This window comes from Fulmarus glacialis, unplaced genomic scaffold (genome assembly GCF_000690835.1).
Source record: "Fulmarus glacialis isolate BGI_N327 unplaced genomic scaffold, ASM69083v1 scaffold1621, whole genome shotgun sequence".
NCBI classification, from domain to species: Eukaryota; Metazoa; Chordata; class Aves; order Procellariiformes; family Procellariidae; genus Fulmarus; species Fulmarus glacialis.
In genome coordinates this window covers 86,621-104,046 of record NW_009191947.1, presented here as the reverse complement: position 1 = coordinate 104,046, position 17,426 = coordinate 86,621, and the positions used below count along the sequence as shown (strand labels likewise).

The following is a 17,426-nucleotide window of genomic DNA, read 5'->3' as shown; positions in this document are numbered from 1 at the left end:
CCTGACAGTGCCATTCCACAAAAGAAGGCTTGCCTAGTCCTCCATCTCTTAGGTTTTTAAAAGCTACAGACCACAACTGTTACACAGCTTCATTTTGTAATTGTTGGTGTTTTCATTAAAAAAAGTCTACTGCTAGTAGAAGGGTTTACCTACTTTTTTTCATTTATTCTAAAGTAATTCAAGTCAACTGTGCAAAAGTAACAAGCTGCAAAATTGATTGTTTTCCCCACATGCAAGATACTGGGAGATTTCTCCTGTAAAATCAGAGTATTTTTATGTGATTTATGCCTTATAATATCTCTTAAAATACCAAATCATTAAGATATTCTATGAGCTGCATATGCCTACAAAAGAAAGCATATGAAAGGATCAGTTGACTTTAGTGGCAATATACTATATTGTGTCTTTGTTTTCCTGTCTGTTAAGTGGATATAAAGTTTACCCACCCCCCCCAAAATGTTATGATTTTAATCTAAAAACATTCTAATCTGTTTTGGTGGAAGGAGTTGTGTGTGTCTTTTTGTTGTTTATTGCAGATATGCAGCTGGTAGTAGACCAGCATCCAGATTCTGCTATACGTCTTCAGTTGAAATTTTGATTGAATAAAACCTAAGTAAAGAATTTACACTTAATTTCTGTAAAACAATGTGATGTAGCATGAAATTGTCAATGTTGGTTTAGCCTACTTTTTAATGTAGATGGACAAATGCTCATCATCATCAGTCTGTGCTCACTTTACTGCTTCTGACTGACCTCTCACTCAAATGCAGCATCTCAGCTGAATTGTCAGCAGCTTTTTATGGAAATATTCAACTCATTCACTGCAATGTTAATATCGCAGTTGTCTGACCAGCCACTGCTGGTTTCCTTGTTTAGGTACATGCTCTAGTGATTTCTTTTAAAAGAAATAGAAAATCTTTCTACATGTTCCTATTCATAGGTCATTCTGATTTACAGATGCCCCTCAAAAATGAGGATACAGAGTGGAACTGGAACACTATCGGGAAGAAGGTGCATGCCAGGCTTAATAGTTCAAATATCAAGTCTTACGTTTCTCTCTTACGCTTAGACTATAATGGTTACCACAAAAACATACTATTATTTATTGATGTCTGTTCATTTTCTTCTGTTGTTTTTTTTTTTTTTAATAGGAAAGTGTTTAACTTTAGGATTCGATACATATCTGGTTTTATTATATTATTTTTCTCAGGTCATGCACAGATTGTCCATCTCTTATTAGAAAGAAATAAATTTGGAACTATCCCATCTGATAGTCAAGGTGCAACACCCCTACATTATGCAGCACAGAGCAACTTTGCTGTAAGTAGCACATACCCTAAATGTGAAGTAAATATGTTTTGCTGAAATATTTATAATGTAACAAAGTGTTTAAGTTGTTTTTAAAATCATATAAACACAGTGTTTTCTGCACAAGCTTAATTCAGAGTTTTCCTGTGTTATGTGATATAAATGTGGTTAATTTCAAACTATGAAAAATAGATTTTTAAAAACTAAATTGCTGTACAAAGAAAGGCCCTTTGATCTATGTGTTGCATCAGAACACACAATAGTCATTTAGGTACTTCAATAGAAAGCAGAATGGCACCTACTATTTTACAGTACTTTCACTTTTTAAGGCTCATTATAGCAAAATCTAAGCAGTTATAAGGTATCTAGGGTAAGATCACCTATGTGAGTATTTGCACAGCTGCTTCAGTACCAGTCAAACCAGTCTTTGCCTTCAAGAAGGTAATTAACTTATGAGTATTTGCTATTATGAATGAGCCGTTGTCTCGTAAAGCAAGTACCTTTTGTCACAATTCTCCATGAACACGATATTTTATAAAAGTTTTTTGAAGTTTTTAATATTTTAAAAATATTTTTTAAATTCAGAAAACAAAGAAAATTGGTTTCTCAGACAGCCTAATTCTTATATTTTGGTAGAATAGGTAATTTTTTTCCAGAGCAAGATCAGATACGGTAGAGCTAAGTATAAAACTCAGCAGTTTAATGATTGCTGGTCATAGATGTTATTATAGAAGTAGTTCTCAAACACTGGAACTTAAGAAGGCTTTTTTCATGCTGCTCTGTCTCTCATAGTTGATTTATGCCATGCATAGTAAGCTGAGAGCTCCCGTCTTCAGTTGTATTATTCATAACCTCCCGTTACAAAAAGGGTTATTTAGTGCCTAATTAATGTAGTTATGTAGTGCATATTGCGGCATTTGCTTAACAGGGATACAAGTTTGGGTCTTTCTTGCCTACCCAGATGTTAATTTTCATAAAAAAAAGTAAAGTTTTAATGTCCTTGAGAACCATTTATGTTAACAAATCCAGAAGTACTACTGAAAGAGGGAACTGACCAATGTATACTAATACCACAGCTGTCATCTTCTGTTTCCTTGTGAAAGTGAGTTTTGGGGTTTTGGTGGGGTTTTTTGGAGATGGTCTTAGTAAGACCATACAGATATTTTTTAAATTGAGACTTTCATTGGAGCATATCTGTGTGTATAATGTACAGCTTTTTAGAGAATTTTTTATTGATGCTGATTATTGTCCATTACGTGGTATGTACAATTTGGGTCTGACTCACACGCCTAAAATATTTATGTTGTAAAAACCTTTCTTTCTAGTTTGAGTCAGACTCATGGGAAGGATAGAATGTTTTTATTTACAGTCTGGTGATTATCTCCACATGCTTTTATCTTTTTTTTTTTTTCTATATTGATACATTCCTAAAAAATGATTTTTCATACTGGCTTTCTTTCTCTGGGCTTGATTCATTTGTATGAAACATCTTCATTATGTTGCTGCCTTTTGATCTCACCAGCCAGCCAAACTATGATATCATTTAGGTTTTTATGGGGAAATAGAGTAGGTGATGGAATCAGACATTCTTTTGTAATCTTGTATTTACAATGAATGTACTGTTTCCCATCTTACGTGAAGAATCAAACAGGAGAGTCTCATTCAGATCTGCAAGCCTCATTTAGCTGGTATCCAAGAGCTCCTGTTTATGCATGCCTAAATTATGTCTGGAGCTTCTTTCTTTTTTACCACTCTGGTTGTTTCTGAGCACCACTATTTGCCTTTTTTCTTGATTACATACAAATCCTTGAGTAATTCCCACCACTGCATTCCATACACATAGTCAAACAACTGAGCAGAGACACATCCATGTTTGTCTTGGCAGTAGCATCTATATATTTATGGTTTGAGAGCCACGTTGTTGTTCTGTTCAGTCTGCCCAAATTTGGATAGGCACAGTGTGTTTCTCAGTTAAAATGCGATGTTTCTTAGTCCCTGACAAGAAGAAGAAAGTTTGTTTTTTGTGTTTATTATAAATATTTGCGCTGCTTTCAGTTTTAATTAACTTGATATCTTGTTCTTTGCTCTGTTTTTCTGCGGGTTACTTACTCTAATATGACATTTTTGTTTCTTAAAGACTGAAGAGACTTAGCCAGCACTTAATTTACATGAAGAATTTGTTCTCTGAAACTAACTTATCCCCACTTATAGAAGGAAAAATTCTAGAAGAAGAGTAGTTACCTAATATAATCACCCAAGTAGGTTGCCTGAAATTTAGATGGCTTATGTATCCCGCAGAAAGTCAAAATAAGCATCCTTTTTAGATTTTTGAACTTCATGTGTGAAGGCAGATGCTCTATTAGTATTGATTTTCGTATGCAGAATGCAGGACTAGATGTATCTTTTTTTTTTTTTTAATTTTTCCAGAGATGTCCAAGACAATGTACTTCCCTTTCACATGCTGGTATAGATTGATCTAGTAAATGACATGTGGATACCCCTGTTTTATTTTTGAATATTTAAAAATAATATTTAGCATTTTTCAGAGTTTCTTGATAGCACAGAATGAAATGGTCCAGGTTAACTTCTCTCCTTTACTGTTGTTTTTCAGCTTTGTTGTTTTTTATTTTGTTTTCTCCAGTTTTTTAAATAGAGATAAAATACATGTGATTTTTCATGACAAAATACATGTAGAATTAAACTGATCGATACTCTGTTTTCCGATGCTTAACCATCCTGTTCTAATTTAATTTCATTTTGTTTTCAAGTTGTGTTAACTTCATTTTGGAAAAGAACTCTTATAGCACTATGGGATTTTCTTCCACTTTTTCCTATTAAAAACTCCAGAAAAAAAGAGTGGTTGAAAGAAACATTGCTTTGCTAAAACTTAATGGAAAAATGAAATTACTTATTTATGTTTGTAGGATGTGTGCCTTAGTATTGAAAACGTCCAGCCTTCAGACCGCTTTTCACTTTGCAGGATTTCAAGCAGTGCAGAGTACTGGTAGGGTGCTGAGTTGCTGGCCTAATGGGTAGCCGTTTGTGTCTGAGGTGTGGTGGTGGTCAGTGTGAGTACACAAAGCTGTAAACACATGCTGGTTTGTGTGGAAGGCTTAATGCTTCCATTCCTCATTATTTCTGGCTGGACCTTTTTACAATGAGCTGATAGTTCAGATATGGACCCAAATTCACGAAGCTGTTAGGATCTTAGATCACATTAACGTAAGATAAATGAAAAATTTCCTATTTCTTTCGAGGGATGAGATAATAAGTAGTAGTTAAAAAAAATCCAAACTAATCAATAGGACTTAGACATTTAAACACCTTTGTGATTATAAGCATTTGATTCCTTATAGCCAAGGAATTCTCATCCTGCCCAGAGCAGTGATAGAGCTATTTTGGTGTCACACAGGGGAAAGGATAAAATAGTGTTAATTCTAAAATATAAAACTAAACTAAACTAAAATAAAATAATGAAACCCACTTTTTTCAGTTTTTATTGGCTAACCTATCAGTGGCTCTTAAGAGATGTTTACCAGCTGTTAAATACACAGCCTTGTAAGGCGTTAGATAGAAAAGGGAAAATCTTCCCCTAATTCTTTTTCTAGAAGTCGTGATTTCCTCTCTCTTCCTTTCCTGTGTGGCTTATTAAGAATTTAGCAGCAGGTTAAACAAGGGGACTTGTTTGTTGAGAGCTTAATACAAACACAGCATTTGAAGAAATAATTCTTTTTGCTTTGATTTAAATAGAGATTTTAGCGTAACAGTTACAGTGGAAAGCCTAGACTCAGGTATAAAGATTTTCTTAATCTTTTTTCATTTGTAATATTTCAGTAACTAGTAACCTGTTGATATTATTAAATATTAGGAAATACGTCTATGTTGTCCCAGAAGTCCCTTTTTTTTTTTTTGAATGGTCAAATTATTAGAGTTTGGCAAACTAAAATATTTGCATGTGCAGTCATATTTAGAACTGGAGCAAAAAAATATGTCAGGAGAATATTTTGAAGGAACATTTTTTTAGCATCATAGTATTACAATAATGTTTTGATAAGCCGATATTTTTCCCATTGCTTTCTTCACAGTGACTGCAGTGTCTCTTACTTCCTTATGATGAACACATGATGTTTGACACTAAAATGAAAAAAGTATGAAATAAATGACAGTGTTAAACTCATAGTTAAGAATGTACTATGAACGTTGACAAGGAAAAGGACATAGCAGAAAATGCAGTGCTCCTGTTGAGCTATTACTCTATATAAACATAAAAAGGAAAAATGAAGCTTTGATTTGCTTCATAAACAGCTAAATGAGACACAATAGTTTCTTCTTGTTACAGATTCCTTTTAATGTTAATTTCAATAGTATGTCTTTTCAGGAAACAGTTGAAGTGTTTTTGAAACATCCTTCTGTAAAAGATGACTCAGATCTTGAGGGAAGAACATCCTTCATGTGGGCAGCTGGCAAAGGCAGTGATGATGTCATTAGGACTATGCTGACTTTAAAATTGGATATTGATATCAATATGACAGACAAATACGCTGGCACAGGTAAGAAGCTTTACAGTAAAGAACCATTGGATGTTTCCAGTTAGTGTGATTTCCACCAAATAAAAAACATTGTTGGAAGCTATATTAATCTTTTTCTGGATGTGTACCTTAATCCTGAAAATACTTCTGCATTAGTTTAATTATGTATGTGAGTCACTTCTTTGCTTTATTGTGGGAAAGAAACAAATCTTTTCTGCATAGATTGGACCATTCATTTGAAACATAGCAAGAAGAAGAAATGTACTGCTACGCTGCTATTTAGTTAGAACTGTAATCCTGGAAAGGAAGACCTGTTCTGTATTTTGAAGAATAAAATGAAATATAATTGCAAAAAAAGCCCTCCCTGAAAATGCCTGCTAAAAAAATGTATTTGTAAGTAAATAAATACTTTGAAACAATATAGAATGAACTAACCAGTGAAGTGGCTAAGTTATCATCATGAAAATCGTAAGTACCATAGCTATTTGTAAAGATAGTCTAATAAAGATTAGAGCTATTGCACTTCTGTTGTCCAAACAAGAGGTTAAACTTGATATTCCCTAAGTTTATCATCCCATTATCTGCCTGAAGCAAAAGATAGGCATGCAACACAGTGTTTCAGAATTCAAGCATGCAAGTCCTGAAATTCAAAATTTCCTAAAGCACCTATGAAGTTATCTCCTTTAATGAGAAATTATAAGAATTTGTGGCAGAAATATTGTACCTATCTAGTACTTTCATCAAAAATAGAATAACAGTTCTGACAGAGAGACAGTGTTGGAAATACAGGTAAAAGTAGTGGAGCTGGATAGTGTGCTGATGACATCTGAATAAAAAAAGAGGAGAATGTGGATGTATTGGGCATAAATTGTAGAGGTTTGGTAGCAGGGGGCTGCAGGGGTAAGCTGTGTGGGAGGAGGTCATGAACTACCCTGTGCCAGTCACAGCCAGGTCACAAATTTAGAAGTTAAGTGCAAAAATGTATACTTATATATAATAAGTAGTAAAATGGTAGCCAAGCTGATAGTCAGAGCAGACACCCATGAATAGTGTATATTGCAATGTTTGTTTATATTTGTTTTAAAGTATTCTCAAGCATCATCTTTTCACTGCACACACACACGAACTAGTCTAAACTACATGCTTAGATTAAGGGAACCTGCAGGGTAGATCTATCCCAACCAAGAAACAAAGATTGGAGTTTAAGAGCTTTTCTCTTTTCAGATCACACTTCGAATAACACACAAATGGTAAATAAATGCAATGTCAGAATTGCGTGGTTCAGGATTTGAAAGACGGCATGTATGAATATTACTTTCATATAAAAAATTGAAAGTTTTTATTTCCTTTGGTGGTATGGTGGGTCTTTACACAAAAAGCCAAATACAGTTACCATAAAATTCTATTTAAATATCTAAATTCTTTCTTTCCTTGCAAATTAACACACCAAAAAATCAGTCTCTCCAAGTTATGATAGTTTGTAATTTTTGAGTTTAAGAAATAGTGCAACAAATAAAATCTCAGTCTGCATGTTTGATTACTCTACAAACTACATGCTCTACAATTTTAGTCTTGTTTCATCTTTTATCAATCTCACCTACATTTGCTCCTTCCTGACAGTTCCCTTTTAAATACCTCACAGTATTTGTTTCAGACCTTAAGGTGCAGTAATGTTGTAGTCACTGTGCAAACCTCCTTACAAAGGGTTTTCTTCTCTGCAGAGAGTAATCACATACTGTGTTTCTGAAATTACTCAGGTGTGGATTTCATGCTTGAATAATTCAGGTGGTTGGGTTTATTATCTTGCAGTCTTAAACCTTTCATAGCAGTGATGTGTAATCACCTTTTAATCTTGATTTTGTTGTAGGGCTTTTAATCCAAGGAAATGAATGGACTTTCCAGTTACTTGAAACTGCCGTTGTGTAGAACACACAAATAGTCTTAAAGTGAGGAACTATGCTGTTCGTCGCTTGCTGTCGAGCAATCTGAACTTTACCATTGTGCAAGCATGTGCAGTAGCATGGGCTTTATTATAGTGAGCTGTAAACTTAAAAGGAATCCCACCAGTAAATCACTCTCTGATTTCAGACCTGGGTTTTTTTCCAAAGGTTCTTAATCATTCCCAAGTTTTGGTGAGGGAAAAGTAGCGTTGTATTCTGACGGGAAACTGTGCACTAATAGAAAATAGCGTACATGCCACCGTGCCCGGGATACAGTTGCTGAGGAGAGTTCAAGGTTGTGTTTTTCTGACTTTTGTGTGCTGACTCAGTTAAGCTCAGTTATAATGTTGCGTTAACGCAGCCTTTTGCATTTACTTAAAAAGAGCAAGCTCTCCATTCAGCTTTGCTAGAACATCCAGACTCTCCGTATTGTGTACGAGAATGACACCAAGGGAAAGGAATTTCCCTCTTCTCAGAGATCAGCGCTGCAGGAGCATTACAGGGGCAGCTTTATAGCTCTGCCGTCAGTGCGTACAATGGAGAGGGCTCTGTCTGTCGGCTGAACAAAGGGCCTATTGTGACCAGCTGGCTGAAGTATCTCTTCAGTCACCGTGACTCCATCACAGAAAATTTGGCTTACAAGAAAATATTGAGCACAAAGTGCGAAACAAGATGCCTTCGTCAGAATGAGTGATAGGGGGGAAGAACCGGCCAAGCTGACACAGCAGCTCTTTTTCTATTGTATTGTTACACACACCCCATGTGTCATCTCATGGAGTGTTTTACTGCCTTTGGTTTCATAAGAAATGCAGTACAAAAACCAGAACCTAGAGTTTACTGTGAGGTCAGGCCATGAAAACCAGGCCCATCCAAATGTACGAAGCGGCAGGGATCTCATTCTTGTCAGATTTCTACTGATAGCCACCCACTCGCATAGCTACTGCAGATCTTACTGCTTACAGATATTTTTCACGAGTGCGATGAGTGCCCCTATGCTTTTTAGCTGCAACAGTTAAACATCAGTGTCATCTTAAAGGCGTGATTTTAATTACTAAGGCAGCACTTCTCATATTGTCTCTGGCTGTGACCCCGGTTCTTGAAGGAAGTGCCTCATTTGTCTGTATCACAATTCCAATTCTATCGCTACTTTTGAGAATGTGTGTTTTAAGGCAACAGACTTCAGCTGCATTTGATTAAAGGACAGTATGAACAACCTGTGCATTTTAGTAGTGCCTGTGTAACAGGTTATGCTGGGTTATTGTTTCATAAGCTGTGTGAAGCTGGTACCAGTGGTAAACAGTAGCATGCAAATAGAAAAAGCCCGACTGTTTTGATATTCTGGCTATGGTTCAAGAAGCAATTCTTTCTAATGTTGGCCTTCGTGGTGTGCCTTTCTGTATAATGCCTCTGCTGGATTCTGACCCTGCCTGTTTTAATATTAAACAAGTAGAGACATCTAGGTACTGTTTACAGCCCCACATTTCACTTGCTTGAGCAGACTGAATTCTCACCGAAGATGAGTATTTGTGAAATTTCATGAGGAAATATGAATTCATTTTACTAAATGCACATTTATGAATTGCACTGTTTTGTATTTTCATTCTAAATTATTTTGATTTTGTCATCTGTGAAATGTTCTACATGTAAGGCAGTATGAGAATGTAGATTATCTGATTCGATTGCTGACTATAGGAAATAATCCAAAGCATTTTGAAATCAAATTGTAAGTGAAATCACCAATATATGTGTCCTCCATTGGTTTGAAATCTCATTGCTGTGTGTAGTTCTCCTTTCCTTCAGAAAGAACTGTGAACTGGTTGGACTGGCATTTCAAGATTTTCCTCAACTCCAGCTGACAGTGCCAGCAGGATGCTGTGTTAGGCGATAGCAACTTCAGTTATAGCACACCACGTCTTTACCTCTGAGGTCTAAAGTAGCTATGTTATTTGTTGGTTTGGACTCAGTGAAGTCTGCATACATTCAAATATGAGAGGGCAAAGAAAACTGTGGAAGAGTAGGAGTCTGCAGAATCAACTTGCATAGTTTTTGTAACAGCTGAACTTCGTAAATTGTAGGGATCAGACAAAATGCAGTATCTTTCCATCATCTTTTTCTTTTTCCTGGAGGAAACAGGGAGCTGCAGAAACTGTGCGAGATGTGATTGCCTTGCTACATAATTTTGAGTAAAATTTTCTCCAAGTAATTCTGAAAAAAAAGAAAGAAAAAAGGGGGGCAGGAACAGCTGGGTAGTTATCTGGAGTTAGTTTTAATTGAGACAGCTTTGCTTATTTGAAAGAAATAAAAAAGGTATTTTCAGGAGAACATTGAAGAAATAATTAAAGCTTTCTTTCACTGGCAATGGGCACTTTCATCTCCATTGGGGTGATGTAAGAAATGCCACAAAACAGAGGCAGAAGTAGATCATGTTATGTTCTCTTAATCAGAAGCTGCTAACCTTCCACAAATACTCAGTATAAGCCAATCTTGGTGCTGTTAAGGTTAAAATTCCTATTTGTACAAGTTAGAAACATGTTTCAGGGCTAACAGTTTTTCTGCGTATTGCTTGTGTGGTAAGAAAATGTGGTTAGTGATCACTTGTTATGATTCTTCAGTTTCTTGTGGTTGAAAAGCACCTTTTCCACCAAAATGGTTGGAATTAATTTTTATTTTGACTGTTCTAATTGTGAACCTCCAAACCTCATGGTATTGTGATTTCTTTTTCCTACTATTTTATTCTTTTAGCGTTACACGCTGCTGCCCTTTCTGGCCATGTCAGCACAGTGAAATTGCTGTTGGAACATAACGCACAAGTAGATGCTTTGGATGTCATGAAACATACCCCGCTTTTCCGAGCCTGTGAGATGGGACACAAAGAAGTGATACAAACACTCATTAAAGGTCAGCTGTTACAAATTTACAAACCCGTTCAGAGTTCTGGTGCTGGTTTCTGCAGGACTGGGAAATAAACAGGATAGCTGAGCAAGAGGTGGGCTAGAAAATTACTTCCCTAAAGCAGGTTTTGTCTGGAAGTACCCTTTGCGGAACAGCACTAGTAAATGTAAAAGATTATCAGTGTTGTGCAAAATGACTAGAAGAGTTAAATATAACACTTTCAAAATTGGGATAGTTCTTTTCACAGCTCTTTTCTGCTGAAGCCTTTTCAAGTACGTTCTAGTCTCTCCAACTGCCTCTTCCCCAGCAAGTCATTGTTTTTCTTTCTTTTTTTTGCTCCAGTAAATTAAGACCAAGTTAAGCTTACTTCTGTTTTGTGAGAAAGCATTTTTAGGCTTCTTTGAAGACTTTTTGGCTGTTTAAATGAATCTTTATTTTTTAATGAAGGTAGCTATCAAAAATCCTAAGTCACTAATGTTTTCCTCTGGTTGGTTTTTATAAACAGTATTTTATTTGTAGACAGAAATAAGATTAACAACATACACAGTTTTAGATAATTGTAAAAACTCTGCTGAAGTGGAAGAAGTTTGGTGAAAGAACAGTGGTATCTTAGATGCAGAATTCTGTCATTTTAGCTTCACAGAAAAGTTCTAAGTAGCTGGAAGCAGTCTACCTCCTACTTGAGCTATTATCCCATTTATGGACAGTTGAAGTATCAAGGCTAACAAGTTGCAAGTGTTCCATCAACCAACCTTTCTTACTGAGAAGCGTGCTTCCCTCTCTGATGTGCTGGGCATATTTTGACCTCCTGTTAAGCTCTTCCTTCCACCCTCTATGCCATTTAGCTTTTGTAGATGCAAGAAGCTTGGTTATCAGAATATGAGTTATGTTTAATTAAATATTTTATGATATAGACAGTCATTGCTGCTGGTTGGTTCAAGTTTTCATATTTGTGGAGTTCTATTTTTGTGTGGAGTTTTATTTTTGTATGTAGTTTTTACATCTTACAAGAGTACATAGGAAATTAATTATCTGCATAAAAGAGTCTTAGCATGCTTGAATTAAAAAAAATTAAGCTTTTTTCAAAAGTAATTCTTATACTGTGAATATTTTATCTTATCTGCTTTAGAGATTTTAAAAGATATTTCATCTGAAGTCTAATTTTCAAAAGTGATTTTGTTGTTAAGAAATAAAAGTTTCACTGAAAATTAATAGGCCTGAAACAAATAAGAGCTAGGTTTTTCAAGGGCATTTGACAAATCTGGAGATTCTAAAGCATCTGAGAGGATACTCAGAAGCTTGTAAAAAAAGTTAGATGCCTGACCCTCACTGAAACTATTTCATTCTCAATTAATTTCGATTAAGTTTTGGGATGAGTAACAAAGTTGGAATTACTTTCAGAAATATTTCTCTGAATTGTCAGTTTACCAAGTAAGTTCTAGTTGAACATAAACCTATTCTTTTTTTTTCTTTTCATTCAAAAGTATTTTCACTTTATGTTCAAAAATGTATTTGTTGTTACAGGAGGAGCAAGAGTAGATTTAGTTGACCAAGATGGCCATTCACCCCTTCACTGGGCAGCCCTGGGAGGAAATGCTGACGTGTGCCAAATCTTGATAGAAAATAAAATCAACCCTAATGTGCAGGATTATGCAGGTAGAACACCTCTGCAGTGTGCTGCTTATGGAGGTTACATTAACTGCATGGTAGTGTTACTGGAAAACAACGCAGATCCAAATATTCAGGATAAAGAGGTATGTTGTTCTTCACTGGGCTATTTAATTAACTTCAGAATAACTATAAATCAAAACATTTTCCTTTTCTTCAAGGTCATTCTTTTTCTGGGCATAGAAGCATCTTTGCTGCTGTTTATCACGAAAGGAAATGCATCCTGACATTACGGCTTGACTTCTAAAATCTTGAATGAAAAGTAATATTTTAATATGCAGCATGAATTGAAGATCCATATTTTTCCATATCACTTTTGAGTTTTCCTTGTCAAAGTGTGATCTTATGAGGAGTCATATTAATCATCTGATTTCTTAACTGCTCTCATTCCTTATTAAGAGCTGACATGGGAATGTGATTTTATAGTCTGTAAAGTGTTTCTTCAGCATAGAGACAGAGCAAGTAAGATACTGCAAGTGAGATTGCACAAGAACTGCTTCAATTACTTATCCACATAAGTATCCACAGACATATCACTCTTCCAGGTAAAAAAAAAGAACACTGATTAGTTTATATGTCCTTTTGTGCCATTATTCAAGCAGTAAGTGAAATTAGGAGCCAGAATAATTGTGCAACATATAACAGATTTCTTTGTTATATGACATAATTTCTCAGAATTCGGTAGAACTTCATCAGTCAAAAGAATTTCACCCGATTTATTAAACTTTTCTGTAGTTATTCATTGTAGGGCATCGGTAATTCCAGGTAATGGAAAAGTGGTTTTTATTATGGGTTCTACAGAGCATGCTGGGGAGATTTTCCAACCTGCTACTAGCTCTGTATGGCATCAGCTTGAGTACCGTTGAATATATCAGCTTCACCTATTTCACACAGAGATGCTGCAGCATGCTCTTCAGCCCATGGGGTTTAGGGGGCAGCTTGCTAGCACTGAACTCAGAATGTCTTCATGTTTTCTGTGGTACCCAGCCTTCTAGATATTTCCCGCATTTGGAGTTCAGAAAAGCAAGATGCAGACAGGAGGCATGGCCTGGAAGTGAAGTGAAATATCTGTGTTTTGTTGGTATTAACAGAGCTTGAGGTATTCATATTGTGGTTCTGTGATCCCAGTCCCAAGAGTGGTCATATATGAGCTGGCTGTATAGAGTACATCTTGAGAGTTGGACTTCTGCTTCATGTGCGAGAAACTTGACTTCTGAAATCAAGCTCGTTTTGAAAGCACAGCTGGAGTCTTTCTTTGCTTGGGCTGATAAGCTTTCCTCAAACTTCATCTGATTTTGAATTCTGTAGTAATTCGTTCAGTCTTGTCACAGTGTTTTGGAGCAGCCTAGAAAGCAGTATGAACTACAAAGACTGATGAGAGCTGCCTCAGACCTGGGCAGCATAGCTGCAAAGAAAGCAACTCTAGAGCTAGTCTCCTAATGCTGTTTTTCAGCTGCTTTAGGTGAAAAAGCACTAGTGTTGTAATCTTGTTTTTAAAAAAAAAAAAAGTTACTTCATTTTTAAGTGCTGTATTCTTTTATTTTAACAAGGAAGTTAATTTAGAAGAATTAGTTTGTCCTTCATGTTCAGAAAAGCATTGGATTACAGTATGATTTACGACTTTTATTGTGGCATGATAGAGTTTGGGGATAATACTTATTTTTGTTCTGTTCTATTGTTTACAGGGAAGAACTGCTTTGCACTGGCTCTGTAACAATGGCTACCTTGATGCTATAAAGTTGCTGCTTGGTTTTGATGCTTTCCCTAATCATATGGAGAACAGTGAGGAGAGGTATTGCTTGTCTGAATGCATTATTCTGTAATTTAGCAAAAGTGCTACAGACTGATTTAAATGTTAAGTGTTCAGATATTGCCAGAGAATCGTGATCTTAAAGGAGTGCTGTAATCTTGGGCTTCAGTGTAAGCAGCTTTTCTAATGTGAAAAATCTCTTCTTTAAGTAAGACGTTGCAACTTCAACTGTTTATGCTTTTGAACCTTGAACTTACAGAGATTTCTGCAAGTATTTACTCATTCTAGACTTGTTTGAAATATTAAAGATCTTTTTCGTTTATATGAAGTTGACAGTGGATATGTACGGACAAAGGATGAAAAGGCATTTCTGCTGCTGTTGGAGCAGGCTGGAATTTTTCTTTTCTATTTGGTAGGAATACAGCGAGAAGGAAGAAAACGGGAGAAATGTAATGTTATGTTTTAAAATAGGGATTACAAATTACCTGGTGGTTAACTGTATTCTAAAGGCTTAGTTTAAAAAAAAAATCCTCCTATAATCATAAAAAGACAGTAAGACAGTACATTTGCATCTCTTTTCTTTGTCTTTCATTGACATATAAATAATAGTTTTTTAAAAGTGATTTGGGTTGTGGAGTTCGAATTAGTCACCTGACCGTGAAGATAATTACTATTAGCAGAAATTTATAATGCCTTTTTTAGAGTAGATGACCTCCTCATAATTATAAATAAAATTATGATCAGTATGCCATATAAATTTGAATATTTCAACATTCTAATTAACTTTAGGACTTCAAAACCCCATATTTTAGTGCTAAATTTGAGACTTCCATACTTATCCCTGTTTTTAATTGCTTTCTTCCCCCATCATTTCTCTTTTGTTCTCTACTCTAAACCACTCAGATCTCTCTTCCTTTTCCGATCTTACTTTTGATTGAGAAATACAAATGAAAGTATAAGTAGTTCCTAATTAAGTAGTGCCAATGCTCTCTTTAGTAATTTTTGATAGAAAATTAAATAAACAGTTGTAACTAAATTACTCTTAATAAGGAAGATTAAAAGCCACTATTTTGCCAGAAAGGAGACTGCTATTTTACTTACTTTGTAGAAATGTACTAATGATGCTCAGATGTCAAGAAAAGACTTTAGCTGTGGTTTTACTATAGTCATTCAGTTAGTATCTATTTTTGTTTCCCTTCTGGCATTAATATATGTTCTTATGTATAAACCTAGATTACTCAAAATATAACTAGCAGTATTCCAGATGTCAGCCCTTAAGCACTAGTCTATGTACAGAACAAAACAGATCCCAAATATTTATAGATGAATCAGTCTTTAAATATAATTCTCCTAAAAAAAAAAAAATTGTAAATAAAAATTGCACAATTGCCTCTTAATAAACATCTACAAAACCTTGGTTTATTGTTAAGGGATCGGAAGTTTGGAAAGTGGAAAAATCAAGTCAAGTGTTGTAAGAGAGAGTAAAAATGACCTCATGGATATCGTTCATCCATAATTGGATGAAAGTGGGTTTTAATCAGTAACAATTTCACCAAATAGTAATTTTTTTCCAATATACCTATAGAAAGAAGCTTCCCTTCTTCACTTTTCTTAGAGTGCAATATGAGATACCAGTTCAAAATTCAAACATAGTGGTTAAAACTAAATAGATTTGTGAAAAGATGGAGCTGAGATTGCATCTAGGATTTTAAGCTGCCTAGTTGCTTGCAGATATGTGATCAAGTGCTAGACTGGAGGGTGGTAGGTTTGTTGTTCTTTGCAAATTTATTTCATAATCTAACTTGACATCCTGGGTGCATCCTGTGATGCCAGGCTAGCTGCTGCTTGACCAGCTTCATGCTAAATTACGTATAACAGCTGATGGCTGATGTCTTCTTTGCGTGTTTTCCTGTGAAGCCAGCTTAATTTAAAAGCTATCTGCTTTAGACATGATCAGCGAAAAAGAAAATTTATAACAGGCTTTGAACCGACACAACAGAGTAATTGCTGGTTGTGAGGAGTGTATGTGAGCAGTCTTGAATGAGTAGTGTCCGGTTGTACAAAGTCCTATTAGATTTGGTTTGAGTGATTTTTTACTTTCAAATGTAGCTCTAATGGAGTTAGATAATCCACATTTAAGAATATGGATCTTCATGACTGGGATCTGTAATATAATACATTGTCTTGGCATATACGTGCTAGTAGTATAAAGTTTACTTTAGTATCTTTTGTACCTGCTAATTAAAATATTCAAAACTAGGTATACTTTAAAAATGTGTTTTTCTGAAATGAGGTCCCTTCTGAAGTTCCCATTCCTGGGTTATCAAAAATCTGTATCTCTTTAAATGTATCAGCAACACACCTTGACATACAAATTTTCATGTTATGTCATTGTCTTTATTCCTGCAGACACTTCAGTTCAGATACTGTTAATCCTTCCATCAAATCATTGCTGCGTGGCAAGTCCAATTGTGCTTTCTGTCTGTTTTTCTTTGCTTACCAGCATTGCGTCCTAGCAAGTTACCATCAAGAAGAGCCCTAATTTCCACAACCACATGCATTGACACTTGCTATTTGATAGTCTTGTAATATATGGTCCTGATTATGCTTTGTGACTGATAATTTTCAGTCACTAAATGTCTTTGCCTAATGTTTCAATGTTGGTGAGGGAGGTATGTAAATTTTGCTCCTGTGTTGACAATGGGAAATTTGGGAATTATTTTTAAAAGGGCTTAGGCATCTTTGACACCATTAAAAAGCAAAGCCATTTAATATTTTTAGTACCGGTGTCCATTTGAAAACAGACTTAAGTCTTCCTGGTGCTTTAAAAAAAAAAAATTATCTCTTGATGCAGGTGTAATCCTGCTGCTTGGTCAGTCATACTGTCCTCAGTCATTGTTACGGAAGTGTCCTTGTTTTGGCTGCCAGATTTAAGCCAGATTTGACAGTAAATCTCTAGAACTTAAATTCATATGGAAATAACACGAAAAATGTTTTAACTTGCTTTTTATTTAGATTATATTTCTATATAGAACCTCAATAACACCTTTCTAAGATTGCTTGCCTGAAGCAGTGAATTCTATGGGTAGGGCTTTGGAAGATTTTGATCCAACACTTCATATAGTCTGCCCCTCCCCCCCTTATATTAGAAGACTAAAATAAGCCTTATACATAATCACGGTGTGTAGAATGAGTAAGACAGGAAAATAATATTAAAAAATTAGTAAAACAGCCTACTGAAAACAGTATTTAATTTGTCTTCATACTAGAAGTTGCCTTATTATGAAATGAGGATGAAGTAAATGCACATTATGGTTAGAATTCTAGTTCGATGATAAT

General features: G+C 35.3%; 1 protein-coding gene across 1 annotated transcript in view; it reads left to right on the top strand.

Moving 5' to 3' along the window:
* INVS (inversin) overlaps nt 1–17,426 on the top strand; it is a gene marked incomplete at its 5' end in the record, with an annotated part of 55,831 nt that overhangs the window by 14,230 nt on the left and 24,175 nt on the right. The window contains 5 exons of the mRNA XM_009586854.1: nt 1,211–1,320; nt 5,687–5,858; nt 10,520–10,675; nt 12,194–12,423; nt 14,023–14,129. Of these exons, the coding sequence (XP_009585149.1) occupies nt 1,211–1,320; nt 5,687–5,858; nt 10,520–10,675; nt 12,194–12,423; nt 14,023–14,129 (775 nt within the window). The remainder of the gene's footprint in view (nt 1–1,210; nt 1,321–5,686; nt 5,859–10,519; nt 10,676–12,193; nt 12,424–14,022; nt 14,130–17,426) is intronic.